The 17,552-nt window shown below is 55.2% G+C and overlaps 2 protein-coding genes across 7 annotated transcripts in view; one reads left to right on the top strand and one right to left on the bottom strand.

Moving 5' to 3' along the window:
- The window catches only part of Oplah (5-oxoprolinase, ATP-hydrolysing), a 35,737-nt gene extending 21,930 nt beyond the window's left edge, over positions 1-13,807 (top strand). For 2 of the 6 annotated variants that reach the window (XM_029548084.1, XM_029548082.1), the window contains 27 exons: positions 460-1,541; positions 3,744-3,967; positions 4,053-4,244; positions 4,693-4,792; positions 4,882-5,005; positions 5,111-5,306; positions 5,388-5,553; positions 5,674-5,812; positions 5,903-5,970; positions 6,084-6,349; positions 6,855-6,967; positions 7,051-7,221; positions 7,403-7,540; positions 7,627-7,765; positions 7,902-8,014; positions 8,199-8,350; positions 8,983-9,143; positions 9,236-9,337; positions 9,426-9,600; positions 11,856-12,040; positions 12,146-12,292; positions 12,380-12,514; positions 12,649-12,798; positions 12,897-13,054; positions 13,136-13,296; positions 13,395-13,492; positions 13,630-13,807. In XM_029548084.1, the coding sequence (XP_029403944.1) occupies positions 1,307-1,541; positions 3,744-3,967; positions 4,053-4,244; positions 4,693-4,792; positions 4,882-5,005; positions 5,111-5,306; positions 5,388-5,553; positions 5,674-5,812; positions 5,903-5,970; positions 6,084-6,349; positions 6,855-6,967; positions 7,051-7,221; positions 7,403-7,540; positions 7,627-7,765; positions 7,902-8,014; positions 8,199-8,350; positions 8,983-9,143; positions 9,236-9,337; positions 9,426-9,600; positions 11,856-12,040; positions 12,146-12,292; positions 12,380-12,514; positions 12,649-12,798; positions 12,897-13,054; positions 13,136-13,296; positions 13,395-13,492; positions 13,630-13,776 (4,155 nt within the window). In that variant the 5' untranslated portion in view covers positions 460-1,306 and the 3' untranslated portion in view covers positions 13,777-13,807. Of the gene's footprint in view, positions 1-459; positions 1,542-3,069; positions 3,091-3,110; positions 3,308-3,743; positions 3,968-4,052; positions 4,245-4,692; positions 4,793-4,881; positions 5,006-5,110; positions 5,307-5,387; positions 5,554-5,673; positions 5,813-5,902; positions 5,971-6,083; positions 6,350-6,854; positions 6,968-7,050; positions 7,222-7,402; positions 7,541-7,626; positions 7,766-7,901; positions 8,015-8,198; positions 8,351-8,982; positions 9,144-9,235; positions 9,338-9,425; positions 9,601-11,855; positions 12,041-12,145; positions 12,293-12,379; positions 12,515-12,648; positions 12,799-12,896; positions 13,055-13,135; positions 13,297-13,394; positions 13,493-13,629 lie in introns of those variants that run through there. The other 4 variants (XM_029548083.1, XM_029548086.1, XM_029548085.1 and 1 more) reach the window with 4 other exon arrangements.
- Positions 13,516-15,969, bottom strand: Smpd5 (sphingomyelin phosphodiesterase 5). The gene is made up of 7 exons (XM_021216667.1): positions 15,115-15,969; positions 14,944-15,016; positions 14,585-14,722; positions 14,425-14,514; positions 14,268-14,331; positions 14,048-14,183; positions 13,516-13,972 (listed from the first exon to the last, which is right to left on the bottom strand). The coding sequence occupies exons 1-7, from the start codon at positions 15,967-15,969 to the stop codon at positions 13,883-13,885; spliced, it is 1,446 nt and encodes a 481-aa protein (XP_021072326.1). The 3' UTR covers positions 13,516-13,882.
- Between the last annotated feature and the right edge of the window lie 1,583 nt (positions 15,970-17,552).

Below are 17,552 nucleotides of genomic sequence, written 5' to 3'. Positions count from 1 at the left end.
TATAGGAAAAATAAATCTATCTTAGGAAAAGACTGCGGTGCCTAGTCTAAGTGTATCTATCTCTAGGGGGTTGTTCCCCATCTGTCCAAGCCATGGGGGGGGGAGGGGCAGAGGCAGGGCAGGGCAGGGTCTGTGGGCAGATTTCCCGGCCTGCAGAGGCATGAGATGATAAGAGGTGCCTTGAGGCTCAAGGCGAGGGGCTGAAGATTCTGTTGGCCTTGGTGGTAGGAATAGGGAGGTTTTTTTTTTTTTTTTTTTGGTGAGAACAAATGTCTTGTGTGTATTTCAGCAAAATTGTTTCTGTTAGCTTGTGGCTTTGCTTCCCAGGGTGCTGTAGTATAAGAAGATTATGAGAAATACACTTGGGGCTGGTGTGGTGATGACCCACAACCTTCCCTTATCTATGTCTCTTGCATCTTTTTTCTCTCTTTCCTATATACATCTTCACTCCCTGCTTAGAGGACTGTTTGACTCTGGACCAGCTGGACCGGTACACCCGCCCTCTTCCACAAATGAAGGACCTTTGCCAGAGTTTCCTGGGTTATGGAAGGGAGATCCCTGGAGAATCCATACATTAACCAGTGAAGGCTGCACTCATCAAGCAAGCACAAAGGAAATCTGAAGCAAATAGCAATAATGGAGAAAAGGTCACAGAATCAAAGTGGATGCATGGGATAATAATTTTACAAGACAAACTGGATGGAAGGAAGACCTTTATAAAAGTCCAGTATAAAATAACATTGGATTTATTAAAAAAAAATTCCATTGTCACTGTGGGTTAGGCCCCTGCTGCTCGGTCCAGTTCTCTGCCACCAGCCCTTTCCAATGTTAAGTTCTTCAGTCTACCAAGGCTGTATCAGATACCTGTGCAGCGTAGCTCCAACACCCACCCTCCCTCCCTGTCCTTCTTGGATGCTGCACAACCCCTGGATTCAGGCATCACTTGCCCAGATCCATAATCTCACATGGTGACCAAGGGACTGTAACCAGGGAGGGGCCAGTGCCGGGTGGATGGTAGAGATGCCTGAATTATCTTCCACGACATACCTCAACTGGGCAGTCTCAGAGAAACTTCCATCTTCCAGGAAGAGCCTAAGAAAGAAATCCAAAGACCTATGGCAGTGTCTGGGCATCTCCGGCGGTCCTTCAGAACCAGCAAGCAGATGAAACCTGCTCCAGTCAGGAAGACCGGGCCTAACTGTCTTTGAATGCAGAGGTGGGGCCAGATGCTGACCTCACAATGGCAGAGCCCCTCTTTCCTAGCCAGTCCACAGACCACTGACCAGCTGCTGTGCTGCTCCTGGGCATGTCCCTTCTCAGCAGCTATGAGGGCCTGCGACAGGAGATACAAAGGCTGGCCCAAGAGAATGAGGAACTGCGGCGTCTGGTGCAGCTCATCCAGGAAAACCAAGAGCTAAAGCTAGTCCTTAGGAGCAGGGGCAACAGCCTAAGCTTCTGCACCTCCAACATCCTGTCAGAGACAACTGTCACCTCCAGGCTGCCGAAGCGGAAGACGATCAGATTCAAGGATGCGGAGAGAGGTGAGCCACATGCATGCGTCCTTCAGAGTTCTCTTATCCAGGGTGTGCCCAGACGGAAAGAAGCCACGCAGAACCCTGGCCGGCCTTGGGGAGTGTGGCCACCTGTTCCTCGCTGGGTGCTGGTGGTCGGTAGAGGGAGACGGAGCAAGCCCAGGGATGAGGGTGGGATGATGTCTTGGGAGCCCGTGCAGGAGAGAGGAGAGGTTGCCTCTGGGGACATGGAGCAGAGCTGGAAGGAAGGAAGAGTCATGAGGATGGGGCAAGCTTTCTGAGCTAAGGGATGGATGGTCAGTGCAAATGCCCTAGGTGGCAGCCAGTGGACTGTGAGATTGATGGAGAGGAAAGAGGGTACCAGAGGGGGCTTGCAAGACAGAGTCTGAGAAAAGACTGTCTCCTGACTCTTCTCTCTCTCTCTCTCTCTCTCTCTCTCTCTCTCTCTCTCTCTCTCCACACACACACACTTTTTTCTATCCATACTAGGAACAGAACTCAGGGCCTCCTGTATGCTACACAAGTAGTCTACCAACTGGGCGACCCTCCAGCCTTTGGGTTGAAATGAAAGTCTCACTGAGCTATGCACCATAGACCTTGCCCTGGCACCCACAAATGAGAAAGGGACATGAGGGCAGGTTTTGAATGCCCAGGGGCACCAGGCATTGCCCTGACGTGTGGCGTGCAGCCCAGAGCCTGCAATTCTAATACATAACCAGCTCACCTGCACCCTAGCCTCCTAGGCCCAAGTGGGCCTTGAGAGCCAGCAGCGCACTTAGAATGGGGGGCTTGGATGTGTGCCCTAAACTGTCTGATATGTGGCCTAGCACATGGGGAAAGGCCTTTGGGTTCAACTGATTTCCTACGGTCATAGGAGCCACCCTTGTAGGTAGCATTACCACCACACATGGTTGATAGTTTGGCCCACCCACGCCCCTTCATTTGGATGCTAAATGGCTCACTTAAGGGCTGGCTAAATAAACAAGAGAGTAGAGGACACGGAGACATTACCCAGTTGTCCTCGGTGAGGGAGAGCACCAGTTCCAAATGTCTGTTGGTCTCGTTCCAGGAGACACATCAGGATTTAGGTGTACTGAGCCATTTTTTACGCTGTAGGGCTGACTGTGGGGTGTGTGCAGAGGCCTCTTGTTCTTTGTGCCACTTTGCTGCTGAATAAGAAGCCCTCCTACCTTCCATTGTTCCTTGCCGGGTCCTTTCCGCCCAACCCATCTCCTGCCTTGGTCCTCCCACTCTGGGGGAACAGCCTGAGTACATCAGAAATGTTGTTACTTTAGGGTGCAACCAGTTACTTAGAGACCTGAAGCTGGGTATCAAGGGCGCTCGCTTTCGCTTTCGGCAACCCAGAACTTGCAGAGACGTTCAGCTGTTCCGTTCAGCTGTTCCGAGAACCAAGGTGCCCTTGAGCCAAAGCGCTGGGTCCGCCCCTGCTGGCAAGGGCCACTCAGTCCCTCAATCCGTGGATCGCTCTGGGCAAAGGAGGAGGTGCTCAGGCCCGGCCCGCAATTACGTAATCCAGAGGGCCAGGCACTCCAGGCTTGTGTGTTTGTGTGTGTGTTGGGAGTGGGGGTGTGTTTCTCCAGGCCCCTCCCCGAGGTGGGGGCAGGGCCTGCGGGAAGCGCAGTGGGACACAAGCAAGACTAGAGCAGATTCGGCCGCTGGTGGGGTCTGTGCAGAATTTACTCCGCTACCGCCTTTCCTACTTTCCCTTGAGGGCTCTGCTGTTCCTCCGCTCCTTTCAGCCTCGCCCTACTGTTGTATGTGTTCTGTAGTTCCAGTGACTATAAAGCCTGGGCTGGGAAACCTGAGCAGAGTGGGAAGTGGAGCTATTTCTTACCTGCCCAGCCTAATTTGGGTGCCTTTCCCTGTGGAAAGAACCCAGGCTCCTCCCGCAAGAAAGGGCTCAGGGTCCTTTTGCCTCTAATCCAAGTACTGGCTTTCCATCGGCAACAGGACTCAGACCTGTGCCACTGGGACACTGGGCTGGCATATGGGCTTGCCTGGCTCTGACTCCACTCAGGCCACCCTATGACTGGGTTCTGGAGCTCCTGCCAAACCCAGAGCTACTCTATGGCTCCTCTCCAGGGCACCTTCTAGACTCGGAATCCGGAATCCATCCGTTTCCCATCCTAGCCTCTTCTTAGAAACCAGACCCCCCCCCCCCCACTCCCAGTGACAGGCTCTTCTGTCCAGTTCTCCCAGGATTACCAGCCGAAGAGCCACTGCTGGACCCCAGCTTCAACATCATGGGCAGCCCAGAAGGGCGCTTCCATTTTGCCATCGACCGTGGTGGCACCTTCACAGATGTCTTTGCCCAGTGCCCAGGAGGGCATGTACGTGTTCTGAAGCTGCTCTCAGAGGATCCTGCCAACTATGCAGACGCACCCACAGAGGGCATCCGCCGAATTCTAGAGCAGGTGGGCCAAGGCCAGTGGTGGGCAGAGGGGAGGTGTTAGGGAGACCCCCCAACCTGAGGTCTCCCCCTGACTATGTGGTCCCCAGGAGGAGGGTGTGCTGCTGCCTCGAGGCCGGCCGCTAGACACCAGTCACATCGCCAGCATCCGCATGGGCACCACGGTGGCCACCAACGCGCTGTTGGAACGGCAGGGAGAAAGGGTGGCGCTGCTGGTGACCCGTGGTTTCCGAGACCTGCTGCATATTGGCACTCAGGCCCGCCCGGACCTCTTTGACCTGGTGAGCTCTCCTGTGCCAACTGGGCATTGGGTGAGGCTTGTGCACTCTTTCCCCTCCCCCAGCCAAGGTCTTGTGGGGAGGTCTGTGAAGCGACGGTGGCTAAGTCCACTAGATGGTAGGCCTTAAGGAGCCTGACCACTGCCAGCAGGACCCGTGTCCTCGTACTTTCAGGCTGGCATGGGAATACTCTGCCAGCTCAAGGTGAGAGCTTAGACGTTCCACCTTTGAATTCCTGGAAGAAGCTGCCCTCTTGGGGTAGGGTGCTGGTTCTACAGTTCTTAAGGGCTTGGGTACAGAGAGAGAAGCCTTCTGGGTGGACCTTGCTGGGCCATTTTGACTGTCTCCTAGCTTTTTGGGACACATCCCCTTTGGCCTACACTGCGACACCACGCAGGACCCCATAGAACCCTCAGGGCGGGGTCTCCTCTGAGCCTCTGCCTGCCCTCAGGCTGTGCCCATGCCAGAGGTACTGTATGAGGAGGTCGTGGAGGTGGACGAGCGAGTGTTGCTGTATCGTGGAGAACCCGGTGCCGGCTCTCCCGTCAAAGGTGCGCATGGTGCTGACATCCTGAGTGAGGCTCTTGGGGTAGGCAGAGCCTAGCAATTTTTGAATGAGGGGGCTCTGGGCTTGTTTCAGGCTGTACGGGGGACATGCTAGAGATACAGCAGCCCGTGGATCTGGGAGCCCTGCGTGGGAAGCTGGAGGGGCTCTTGACTCGGGGCATTCACAGCCTGGCAGTGGTACTCATGCATTCGTACACGTGAGTGAGGGCTGTTTCCCGTGGGTAGAGGCTGGATCCAGAGGAAAGCTGGAAAGGTTTTGGGTGGGAGGCACAGAGTCCCCCCCCCCCGGGTTCTCGTTGTAGGTGGGCCCAGCACGAGCAGCAGGTGGGCGCACTGGCCCGGGAGCTGGGCTTCACACACGTCTCCTTGTCCTCGGAAGTCATGCCCATGGTACGAATTGTTCCTCGGGGGCATACAGCGTGTGCCGACGCTTACCTCACTCCCACCATCCAGCGCTATGTGCAGGGCTTCCGCCGAGGTTTCCAGGGCCAGCTAAAGGTGAGGCCTATTGACCACCCTGCTCCAGGCCCTGGCCTTGCGCCTGCCCAGCTCATCGCTGTCTGCTCTCCCCATTCATAGAATGTGCAAGTGCTCTTCATGCGCTCCGATGGTGGCCTGGCACCCATGGATACCTTCAGTGGCTCCCGGGCTGTGCTCTCCGGCCCTGCTGGCGGCGTGGTTGGCTACTCCGCTACCACCTACCATCTGGAAGGTGGTCAGCCTGTCATTGGCTTTGACATGGGAGGTATGAAGGATGAGGTGGGTGGGTGAGGGAAGACCTTCAGCTGCCCAGCTGGAGGATGCTGGGGGCTCAGGTCTTGGGGCCGACTCCTAGCATCTTGTCTGCCACCGCTGCCGCCATTAGGCACATCCACAGATGTGAGCCGCTACGCTGGAGAGTTTGAGCACGTCTTTGAGGCTAGCACGGCCGGTGTTACCCTCCAAGCCCCGCAGCTGGACATCAACACGGTGGCAGCTGGCGGGGGGTCCCGCCTCTTCTTCAGGTTCTTACCTCTTCAGTTACAACCTCTCAGCTTCTTTATCCTCCACCCCCCATCCCCCATGCCTCTAATTCCTGTCTTTTATCCCCCAAGGTCTGGCCTCTTTGTGGTTGGTCCAGAGTCAGCAGGTGCCCACCCAGGTCCTGCCTGCTACCGCAAAGGTAAGGGTTAGCCTCCGCCTTGCTGGGCCTAGCCCCATGGTGTTCTAGGCACATCCCTGCTGGCCACTCGTGCCTTTCTAGCCTCCAACCCACACTCAGTTCCTTCTTCCCAGGGGGTCCTGTGACAGTGACAGATGCTAATCTGGTCCTGGGTCGCCTGCTGCCTGCCTCCTTCCCCTGCATTTTTGGGCCAGGAGAAGACCAGCCACTGTCGCCCGAGGCTTCCCGAAAGGCTCTAGAGGCGGTGGCTATGGAGGTCAACAGCTTCTTGGCCAGTGGACCCTGCCCAGCTTCCCAGCTAAGTCTGGAGGAGGTGGCCATGGGGTTTGTGCGTGTTGCCAATGAAGCCATGTGCCGGCCTATCCGTGCCCTCACACAGGTGTGCCCCCTCTGCCCACCATCACATGTCCGCCCTAGCCCTGCTCCTGTACTCTGTCAGACCATCAGAAATGGGTAGCACATGCCAGTTAATCTTGAAATGCTGGATAGCACAATGGCTGGCCACTCCTAATCCCTTCCCTGCCACCCCAGTCAGGGGAACAGCCAGAGGCCAGAGGCCACTTCCCTGGAAACTCACCTGGCTGGTTGGCTTTTCTCGATACTGAGTTCCCTTCTTCCTCTTTCCCTTAAGTGTCTCAATCCTCTTCCTCTTTCCTAGCCTGTGGGAACCTGGAAGTCCTGCCTTTTTTCTCCCCCCAACCCCCAGTCATTGGTCACTGGCATCTTTATTGATAGACCAAAAACCAATTGGGAGCTAGGACCTTAAGCGTCAGTAAACACAGATTCTCGATCAAAGCATCAGAACCACTCTCTACAGATATGGGACAGGATGGGGACTGTCAAGTGCGTGAAAGATTACTTATTAGCCCTTCCTGGATTACCAGGCACGAGGCCACGACCCCTCAGCCCATGTATTGGCTTGCTTTGGAGGAGCCGGTGGGCAACACGCTTGTGCCATTGCCCGGGCCCTGGGTATGGACACTGTGCATATTCACAGGTGGGTCTGCATATGAGCATGTGCCTTTGAGGGGGCTGGCTTTGAGGATTGTCCCTACACCGCCGCGCCACCCATTTCTGCAGGCACAGCGGGCTGCTGTCAGCACTGGGACTGGCCTTGGCAGATGTGGTTCACGAAGCACAGGAGCCCTGTTCCCTGTCTTACACACCTGAAACCTTTGCACAACTGGACCAGAGACTGAGCCGCCTGGAGGACCAGTGTGTGGATGCCCTGCAGGCCCAGGGCTTCCCTAGGCAAGTCATGGACCGACGAGCACAGCACTGGCTTTGTCTCCACCTCCCCTTTGATTGGATGCCACTGGATGACTTCCTAGAGGTTCCTGAGTCTTTAGGACAAGGGTCTCACAGTGCCTGAGGAAGCAGGAAAAGTTCCCTCAGATTGTACTGGGTAAGTACCCCAACCTGCTTCCTACAGGTCTCAGATCAGCACCGAGAGCTTCCTGCACCTTCGCTACCAAGGCACTGACTGTGCCCTAATGGTGTCTGCCACTCAGCATCCGGCCACTGCCTGCTCACCCCGTGCTGGTGACTTTGGAGCAGCCTTTGTCGAGAGGTATATGTGTTCTCCCGTGAGTCCGACATGTGGCCTGCTGGTCCGGTCGCTTGGTCCTCATTGCTCCCTTGGATGGGTGGGTGCAGGTACATGAGAGAGTTTGGCTTCATCATTCCTGAGCGCTCGGTGGTGGTAGATGACGTGCGTGTGAGGGGAACTGGCCGTAGTGGACTTCAGCTGGAGGACACCCCCAAAATCCAGAATGGACCTCCCCATGTAGAAAAGGTTGGAGGCCTTGCTGTGCTGGTCCACCTACATCCTCAGGACCCCAGGGAACAAGGGTTGATGGGGAGGTCCAGCCATGTTGAGAGGCCTCAGGCAAAACGTTCTGGGAGCCCAGCTCATTCCACGCCTTCTGCAGGTGACCCAGTGCTACTTCGAAGGGGGTTATCAGGAGACTCCTGTGTACCTCTTAGGAGAACTAGGCTACGGGCACCAGCTCCAAGGGCCCTGCCTGATCATTGACAACAACAGGTAAGTCTGGATCGGTAGAGCCTTGGAGGGGTTTCCTGAGCCTCCCCCCCCCAGCAGATCCCCTGGCCTAGGGCTACAGAGGTTCTATCTTTGGGGTATCTCCTGGCGTAGAGTACTGACATCTCTGGTTGCAGGGAGGTTGTGGCCAGCCTTCTTGTAGCTCCTCTGTGTCTCCTGTCCCCAGCACCATCCTTGTAGAGCCAGGTTGCCAAGCGGAGGTGATTGAGACAGGGGACATCCGCATTTCTGTGGGAGCCGAGGCTCCCAGTATGGTAGACACCAAGCTTGACCCCATCCAGTTGTCTATTTTTTCACACCGTTTCATGAGCATTGCTGGTGAGTAGTCCTCATAGGACTGGCATGTATGACGTAGGACATAGTGGGAAACGGTTGCATACGACGCAAAAGTACAGACAAGTAGGGTAGCTGACCGCATTGGATCTCGATGCATGTGATAACATGGCAGATGTGTGCCAAGGGGAAGGGCAGAATCCTTACTGGTGGGCATGGGGGGTGGGCAGTATGGCCTTGGCTCTGAAATTGTATTCCATGCTGCAAGAGCAGACTTTGGACAGGGCAGTCGTCTCCTCTTCTCATCGGAAGCCATTTGATCTTCAGCTATTTAGGGATAGAACAGGCATTCTCTGAGAGTTCATCTGTTCAAGGCTAAGCTACCGGCTTTCAGGAGCCTAGGGGCTTATGCTCGGGGACCAGGTTCTTGCTACATCAATTGGGGAGGAAAGTTGGAAGTGTGACCCCAGGCAGGCTGGAAAGGGAGTGTTCTTTTCATAAGTTGAAGCCTTACTGCTTAAGAGGGAATGTTGCCACCCTGGTCTTCCCCGGGGCACAGGAAAAGCTGCTGGGTCTGGGGTTTGGGCCCAGGAGACCTTGCCCCTGTGGGTCCTGTGCCTCTTTCTTGGAGCTATACATGTGGGTGATGGGGCCAACCGGCCACTCTGTGCCCCCAGAGCAGATGGGCCGCATCCTACAGCGCACAGCCATCTCTACCAACATCAAGGAACGCCTCGACTTCTCCTGTGCCCTCTTTGGGCCGGATGGGGGCCTCGTCTCCAATGCTCCCCACATTCCTGTGCACCTGGGTGCCATGCAAGAAACTGTGCAGTTCCAGGTGTGGTGACAGTGACATCTTCCCTTCTGCCCCCTCCCTTGCCCCATGGCCTCACCTCCCTTTCCCACTCTGTCTGTGTCTCCTGGTTTCAGATTCAGCACTTGGGAGCCGACCTCCATCCTGGTGATGTGCTGCTTAGCAACCATCCCAGTGCAGGGGGCAGCCATCTTCCTGACCTGACTGTCATCACACCGGTGAGGAAGTGTTAGGGGGACACCTTGACTAGTGTTAGGGGGACAAAAGGTTTCTGGCGCCGCTGACAGCTGCTGTTCACCCCTTTAGGTGTTTTGGCCAGGCCAGTCGAGGCCTGTGTTCTACGTGGCTAGCCGAGGGCACCACGCAGACATTGGAGGTATCACACCGGGCTCTATGCCTCCTCACTCTACCACACTGCAGCAGGAAGGTGCCGTTTTTCTGTCCTTCAAACTGGTCCAGGGAGGAGTCTTCCAGGAAGAGGGTGAGTGGGGGGGGGGGAAGGGTCACATTGAGGATTTGGCAGACAGCTGATGTGTGGCTGCTACCAGAGATAAGGCTGGACAGAATCCTGATACGCAGCTGATATGTCCTGATAATAACAATCCAGCCTACCTTGAGGCTTGATTGAGTCAGTGGTGCCTCTCAGGGCAGTCGTAAATCATCTCAGATAATGCAGAAGAGCTGAGATGACTTCTATCTGGACCAAAGATGACCTCGTAGAAGGTGATTTGGGGGTGGGGAGTTGGCCAAGACACCTAAGTGGGCAGAGGGTAGAAGAGGTAGTTTCAAGATTGGCACCCGCTGCAAACTACACTGGGTACTGAGGCTACAGAATCCCAGGGAGCTGTCTGGACAGTGGAGTAGCTGGAGTTAAGGATAATCTGCTTGTATACCTACCTGCAGAGTAACCCTAAGGCTGGCTAGAGTGGCCAGATGGGACAGCTGCAGTCACCCTCAAAGACGGTAGATATCCACCCAGAAGGTAGAGGGCAGAAGGAACTGTTTGGGAATTAAAGTTTATACGATCTGGAGATTGTGGGGTCAGGCGAGGACAGCTACCGGATGGAGCTTTTGTGATGAGCTGCATGGAGCAGCAGCTATGGGCAAGGTGAAAGACTGGGAGAGACAGCCTTGCTCTGAGGTCGCAGGGAGAGTGTGGGTAGCCCACAGGCACATAGGATAACCTTGATCACGGGGAGCTGCAGCGGATCATGGAGACACCAGTGTAAACATGTGACTGAGAGCCCAGGTGTCCAGGAGACCTCAGATAAGGCCTGGCGGAGGCTGGAAAGTGGGGGCTTTCCCCCCGGGCGTGGAAACAAGACTTCCTGGATCGTGTTTGATAGGGTTTATGTGCACGTTTTTGCCTGAGTGCACCGCATGTATGCAGGTGTCCCTGGAGATCAAAAGAGAGCGTAAGATCCTCGAGGACTGGGGTTACTGGCAGTTATGGGTCCCCTCCCGTGTGTGGGTGCTGGAAACCAGCCCTAGGCCCTCTTCCAGGACATCAAGAGCTGTTAGGTTCCGAGCCCTGCATATCTCAGCCCTGGGCTGCCCTGGATTTTTGAAGTCCTTTGAGGCCAGTGGGAGCGGGCAGGATATAGAGCAGACAGGATATGGTACGTGTGGGGCATGCTGCAGACGTTTCCTGTGAGATGTAGAGGGGGGTGTAAAGGCATCTTCTGTTCACCTGATGTAATTGGCATCTCCAAGGCTTACCCTAAGCCTTAGTCTGCTCACCTAGGCCTAGTCCTCAAAGTGTCTAGCCTCTGTAGGATCTTATCTAGGCCTAGAATGTTTTCAGCCTTTGAGACCTACTGCTAAATAAGCCCACCCTTTCAAGTTCTTTCTGAGCTCCGACTGGCTGGTTCAACTCAGTTGTTCTGGCTCCAACTCCTCTCCAAGCTGACTGATTCAATCTGACTTCTCTCTCAGCCTCTGACTGAATTGTTCTGCCTGGCCTCATACTAACTTTGGCGATATGTTCTAATCTTCTGGCTCCTTCTCATTCTCCGGTTTGTTCTGTCTTCACCTGTGTCTAGTTTGTTCTCTGTGCAGTTTGTCTCTCCATAATTGTTGGTAAAACTGCCTTCTTTTCCCTCTCCCTCTGCTCCACTCTCTTGATTAGCTTCCTTTTCCTCTCTCTTTTCATGAGAGTTGGGTATATCCTATTCTGTCAGATCTTTCTCTCATCACTTTGTCTGCCGCTCAAATTAGTCGTCACTTTCAAACATGACTGCTTCCTTCTACAGACTAACTTTACCTTCATTATAGGCCTGTGCCTTCTTCCTAAGGGCTGGGATTATAGGTGTATGCTAGAGCTGAGCCTCCCAAGAAGCAGTTTTTTCAATTAACACAAGAGTTCATAGTGCTATCAAATACTCTGCAAGATGGGAGCCTAGAGAACACAGAAGGATGAGCTTGCTAAGGGAGGAACCCTCCCTCTCCCCAGCCACCTCCAGTTCCAGGGAAGTCTTTGGCACAACTGCTTGCCCGTTGGTGCTCTAGATGCTGGGCCGCAGAAGAGGGCTCAGCAGGATGATGGAGCAGAGTTCAGGAGTTTGTGTGTGTGTGTGTGTGTGTGTGTGTGTGTGTGTGTGGTGGGGAATGCCAGCAAAAGGTCAGTAGGGAGCTCCCTGTGCCCAGTGTTCATGTTGTGGTTATAGAACAGGCAGGCACGGGCACCTGTTCCTGAGGGCATGGGAGATGGCTCAGTTTGTGACCCTACCCATGCAGCGGTGACAGAGGCCCTCCGGGCCCCAGGCAAGATCTCTGGCTGCAGTGGAACCAGGAACCTGCATGACAACCTGTCGGATCTTCGTGCCCAGGTGGCAGCTAACCAGAAAGGCATCCAGCTGGTGGGGGAGCTGATCGGACAGTATGGCTTAGATGTGGTGCAGGCCTATATGGGCCACATTCAGGTGGGCCTGGGAATAGGGGCATACCTGGGCAGGGTTATGGCTGCTCCAAGGTAGGTTGGACTACCCTGCGGACGGCATGGCGGGGCTGAACCTTATTTCTGCTAGGCAAACGCTGAACTAGCAGTGCGAGACATGCTTCGCGCTTTTGGAACTTCCCGGCAGGCCAGGGGCCTGCCTCTGGAGGTGTCTGCAGAGGATCACATGGACGACGGCTCTCCCATCTGCCTGCATGTTAAGATCAACTTGAGTCAGGTTCGCCTGTGAGGGAAGTGGGACGGACACTGGCCTCTGGGGTGAGGCCCAGTCCATTGCTGATTGCCAGACTGTTTTCCTCGGTAGGGCAGCGCTGTATTTGACTTCAGTGGCTCCGGGTCTGAGGTGTTTGGCAACCTCAATGCCCCTCGAGCCATAACACTGTCTGCTCTCATCTATTGCTTGCGCTGTCTAGTGGGCCGTGACATACCACTTAACCAGGTTCGTAGAGGTGTGCGGAGAGGGGGGCAGGTGGCCCTTATGTCTGAGGTCACCCTGAGGCCTAGGGTGGTGGAATTTTTATCTGAACCTGGGTAATACCCAGCCCTAATTAACCACCTCGGTCATTTCGCCAGGGTTGCCTGGCTCCTGTGCATGTCATAATTCCCAAAGGCTCCATATTGGATCCATCCCCGGAGGCAGCAGTGGTCGGAGGCAATGTGCTCACATCTCAGCGAGTCGTGGATGTCATTCTGGGGGCTTTTGGGGCCTGTGCAGCCTCCCAGGTGTGGTAGAGAAAAGTGGACACAAGTCTGGGGGCTGCTGGGAACAGGGTGGTGGGGGTAGATGCGCCCACTAACCAAATGCTATCTGCTTCTCTCAGGGCTGCATGAACAATGTGACCCTGGGCAATGCCCGTATGGGCTACTACGAGACAGTGGCTGGTGGTGCGGGTGCGGGCCCTGGCTGGCATGGGCGCAGTGGTGTACACAGTCACATGACCAACACGCGCATTACAGACCCAGAGATTTTGGAGAGCCGGTGAGTTGGGCATTCAGTGCTGGGCAGTTGATCTGGGAGATGAACCCGTGCTCAGATGCGCTGTGCCCTTCACCTGCACAGGTATCCAGTTATCCTGCGCCGCTTTGAGCTGAGGCCAGGCTCTGGGGGCCGAGGCCGCTTCCGGGGAGGTGACGGCGTAGTTCGAGAGCTGGTCTTTCGGGAAGAGGCGCTGCTGTCTGTGCTCACTGAGCGCCGCGCCTTCCAGCCTTATGGCCTCCACGGTGGGTGGCTTACTCAGCTCTTCCCAGCATCTTTTGATCCCATCTCCCTACCCCTACCTCTCTTGACCCCCAAGCTTCCTCGCTTTCTCCTTCTACAGGGGGAGAGCCTGGTACACGTGGCTTAAATCTCCTGATCAGAAAAGATGGGCGCACAGTGAATCTGGGCGGCAAGACATCCGTGACTGTGTACCCCGGGGTAAGATAGGGAGGGAGCCTGTGTGAACAGGGATACAAGAATTTAATTTGGCTCCCAAACGGAAACAGGGTGGTTGAGTGATTGTGTCTTAATTGGGACAGGGACACAACCTGTGTTGAACTTGCTCTTCTTTGCAGGACGCGTTCTGCCTCCACACGCCTGGGGGTGGGGGCTACGGAGACCCGGAAGACCCAGCGCCACCACCAGGCTCACCCCCGCTATATCCAGCCTTCCCAGAGCGAGGCAGTGTATACGAGTACCGCCGTGCCCAGGAAGCTGTATAAGTGCCCCACAATAAAGATCCTTTGAGTCGCATGGTTACTGGATTATTGGACTCTGCTCCCCCCACGGTGGTCTTTCGACAGTCATCCTCTTGTCTGGGCGCCAGCGTCAGGAGCATACCACTTGAAGCTTCAGGCCCATAGCCAAGTGGTCCGTGAGTCCAGCAAACGCAGTACTGAATGTCACCTGCTCCGCCTCCTGCGGGGGCAGGTGTCAAGTTGAGAGCTGTTTTCAGTAAGAACAAGCCCAGCAGCCCCGAGGGGAGGCACTTACCGGACTCAGGCGACTCCCGGGTACTCCACGGTAGGTGATGTAGTCCAGACGCCGGCCCTTCCAGGATGGAGCTGGGTAACTCCCATCAAGGGGTCCTGACAGGTACAGGCGGCGCCCTTTTTCCTGCTCCAGGGCCCTAGGAGAGGGACAGCATTCCTGAGGCTAGGGAGGTTCCTCTCGGCTGGCCTAGTAGTGCCTGGGGCTCAAGGAGTCCACTCACCTCCGAAGCATCTCTGGGGAGCAGGAAATGGAGTGGTGTAGCATGGACGAGTTCAAGATTGTCCCTGTGGAGTCCAGGGGAGAGCAGACTCAGTGGCAGGCCACCTTGCTGACAGGTATCCCACAGACCTGTTCTCCCGCCTCCCCAGCAGCAGTACCCAAGGCCCAGGGCTGTTCCTGGCAAACATCTAGCCGGCAGGGGTCCTGAAAGCAGCTGAAGAGTTTATGCCCCTGCTCCTTGGCATGATCTGTGGAGAAAAGCCCTTTCTTAGTGGGCAGAGCTGGGTCTCTTGGCTCCACCTCACCCCAGCTTCTTACCTTGGGAGCAGTTGTCAAAGTTTAGATCTCCCAGGAGGACGCTGAAGGCTACAACAGCCTCACCACTCTGCTGGCTCTCGAACTCCTCCACCCATTCCAGCAGCAGCGAGAGCTGTTTGCAGCGAATATGTCCATCCTCTGAGAGGAGAGATGAGGTTGGCTTAGCCCAGAGTAGGGATCTATGACCTCACCCCGTGGGTCCTGATCTGTAAACCACCCAGGCATTTCTCGGGATGTTTGGGGCAGAGAACATTGGGACGTGGGGACAGACGTGTTGGTGAGGTTAAGGGACTTACTGCCTTCAAAAGAGAGAAGAGGAGTTACCTACCCACATTTCAAACCCTCCTGCAGGGGCTCACCAATGGGTGCATGCAAATGTGTACAATGAAGGTATCCCACGATGGGGCGCCCATCCACGATGCCTAGCTGCGCCTGCAACACCACCCACAGTTCCAGGTCTTCTTGCTCTCCTGGTTAAACCTACTGCTTATTCTCTCCCCGCTAGGGCTCACTGCAGCCTGGGTTAGTACCTGGACAGATAGTAGACCTTTGGAGGCCAAGGCGTCCTCGCGACAAGCGTTAGGAAAGCAACGGAAGGTGGCACGCAGCAACGGGTAGCGCGAGGCCAGTAGAAGCCCACTGCCCAGTACCTTGATGTACGGCCCAGCCATTAAGCCAAATGTGCCCACATCATATATCACCGGGCCCAGATTTGGTACCAAGACGCGCACAAGCCGATGAGCTGCGCGGAGGTCGAACACTTCCTGCAGACACACAAAGTCCAAGCCCATAGGTAATGTGGCTTTCAGCACACCACCAGGCACCTTTGGCAGCGGCTGGCTGCATTCAGTAACCTCATACTGTGACTGAAGGCTATCTAGCAGTGCGGCCCCCACAGCCTCTGCGCGCTGCTGGCTGTGCGACAGGTTGTTAAAATGAGCCAGCCCGTGGGGCAATAGGCACAGATTAGCAGTGAGAAAGACAAAGCAGCGCCGGCGCTCAGCGGGCGGAGACCAGGGTTGTGGCCACACCCAGCACGCCGGAGGGGGGTGATAGCAGAAGGGGCGGCGCCTGACCTGGAGGGGCAGCCAGAGCACAAGGCCGACCAACGCCATGGGTAGGCTGACCACCACCAGCGGTAGCAACACCCCACTTCCTGCCAGGACTTTGAACCACCCTAAGCTGTTGGATCGCACGCTTGGTGCCCAGCAGCCCAGCAACCGGTCCAGGGACCAGTAGGTCGGGAAGAGCAGCACGCGGGATAAACTGTAGAAGGCTTGCAGCACTGGGTTCGGGAAAGGTGAAGGCCTCAGGACGTCGGGTGTCAGGAGCCAGTCCTCTTGGGGCACTGGGCTCCTTAGCCGCGAAATGTCAGGGAGACTCATTGGTTTCCAGCGGCGGCAGAGGTCAAAACCAGGTGGCACAACCTGTGCGCGCAGCTAGAAATGCCCAGGCGCCCCGCGAGCCTGAATGCTGGTCACTGGCCCCACCCACTCAGAACTTCTGTGGCCGTTGGAAACGAATAACAATTAAAAAAACAAAAAAACAAAAAAGCAAAAACAAAAACAAAAACAAAAACCGTAAAAGACCCCCCCCCCAGCTTTACAGCCCCTCCCCATCTCCTCCTTGTACCTGTGGGGTCCACTTAATGCTTAGGGCCCTGCCTACTCTCCCCTCCCCCACCCCTCCAATACACCTTACAGTCTGGCTACCCACAGCCAGGTAGGTTCACCACAGCCTCTCAGTCTGGTGCCTGGCTCGTGAGTGCAGAGACTCAGCACCGATGGCCTGCAAAGGCTGTGACTAAGGAGCTTCAAGCCCAGGGAGGGACCTGAGGCAGCTTGCCCAGACAGGTAAAAGGAAATCCTCCATTCTATGAGCCCTGTAACATACTTAAGTTTGTTTTTTTTTAAATTCTGTTTGGTTGGGTTTTGTTTGTTTGTTTTGTTTTGTTTTTTTGAGACAGGGTTTCTCTGTATAGCCCTGGCTGTCCTGGAACTCACTTTGTAGACCAGGCTGGCCTCGAACTCAGAAATCAGACCAGGCTGGCCTGGAACTCACAGAGATCTGCCTGCCTCTGCCTCCGGCTTGCTGGGATTAAAGATGTGTACCAGCACCATCCCGCTTGACTTTAGCTTCTTGAGACTGACGCATTGGCTTTCACAGACTTTTCTTGGCTCCCCTTGGAAGTCTGACTCCTTAACTCCAGCTGTGAGCCAGCAAACACCCTGACATTGACAATCAGTGTCTCTTAAGTTGCCCACATCAGGTTTGTCTTGGTTACCGGTCTTGCCAGGATAGCCTTAGGCAACTGTTGATGAGCTGGGTGGTCTGGGGAAAAGGCAGGGGGGGAGGGGTGCGAGATATCCTAGCTGGAGGACTCCAGCTCACCCCACACCGGAAGTTGTATTAGTACTGATAGATTTTGGTCTGATAGATTTTTGTTTGAATTAGGACCGCCCCCCCCCCCCAAGGCTCTGCTGTTCCTTGACTGGCACGAACTGGTTTTCTAAGTCCCTGGTTCTTTTCTTTCTGCCTTGTCACTGCCCTAGCGCCTGTACCTTCAGGCAAGCCAGAAACTACTCCAGGCTTTTCCACACTGCCCTTCTCGTGAACCAATCCCCCCTTTTTTTGTTGTTTTGTTTTTGTTTTTGTTTTTTCGAAACAGGGTTTCTCTGTGTAGCCCTGGCTGTTCTGGAACTCACTCTGTAGACCAGGCTGGCCTTGAACTCAGAAATCCACCTGCCTCTGCCTCTCAAATGCTAAGATTAAAGGCATACGCCACCACTGCCTGGCCTCCAACCCCATTTTGGTCTCCACTCTTCTAGTAACACCACGACGTTTCCCATCTCAAGACTGAGATTGATTCCAAAATCCCCTCCCCCAAGGGCCCCAATTTTTCCATTTTCCAACCCATTTTTTTCCATTTATTTATTTTACATCCCCATTAATGCCCCCCTGCTCCTGG

The sequence above is a fragment of the Mus pahari genome, chromosome 17 (genome assembly GCF_900095145.1).
Source record: "Mus pahari chromosome 17, PAHARI_EIJ_v1.1, whole genome shotgun sequence".
NCBI classification, from domain to species: Eukaryota; Metazoa; Chordata; class Mammalia; order Rodentia; family Muridae; genus Mus; species Mus pahari.
The sequence above is the reverse complement of the archived record's forward strand: the minus strand, read 5'-3'. Positions and strand labels throughout refer to the sequence as shown.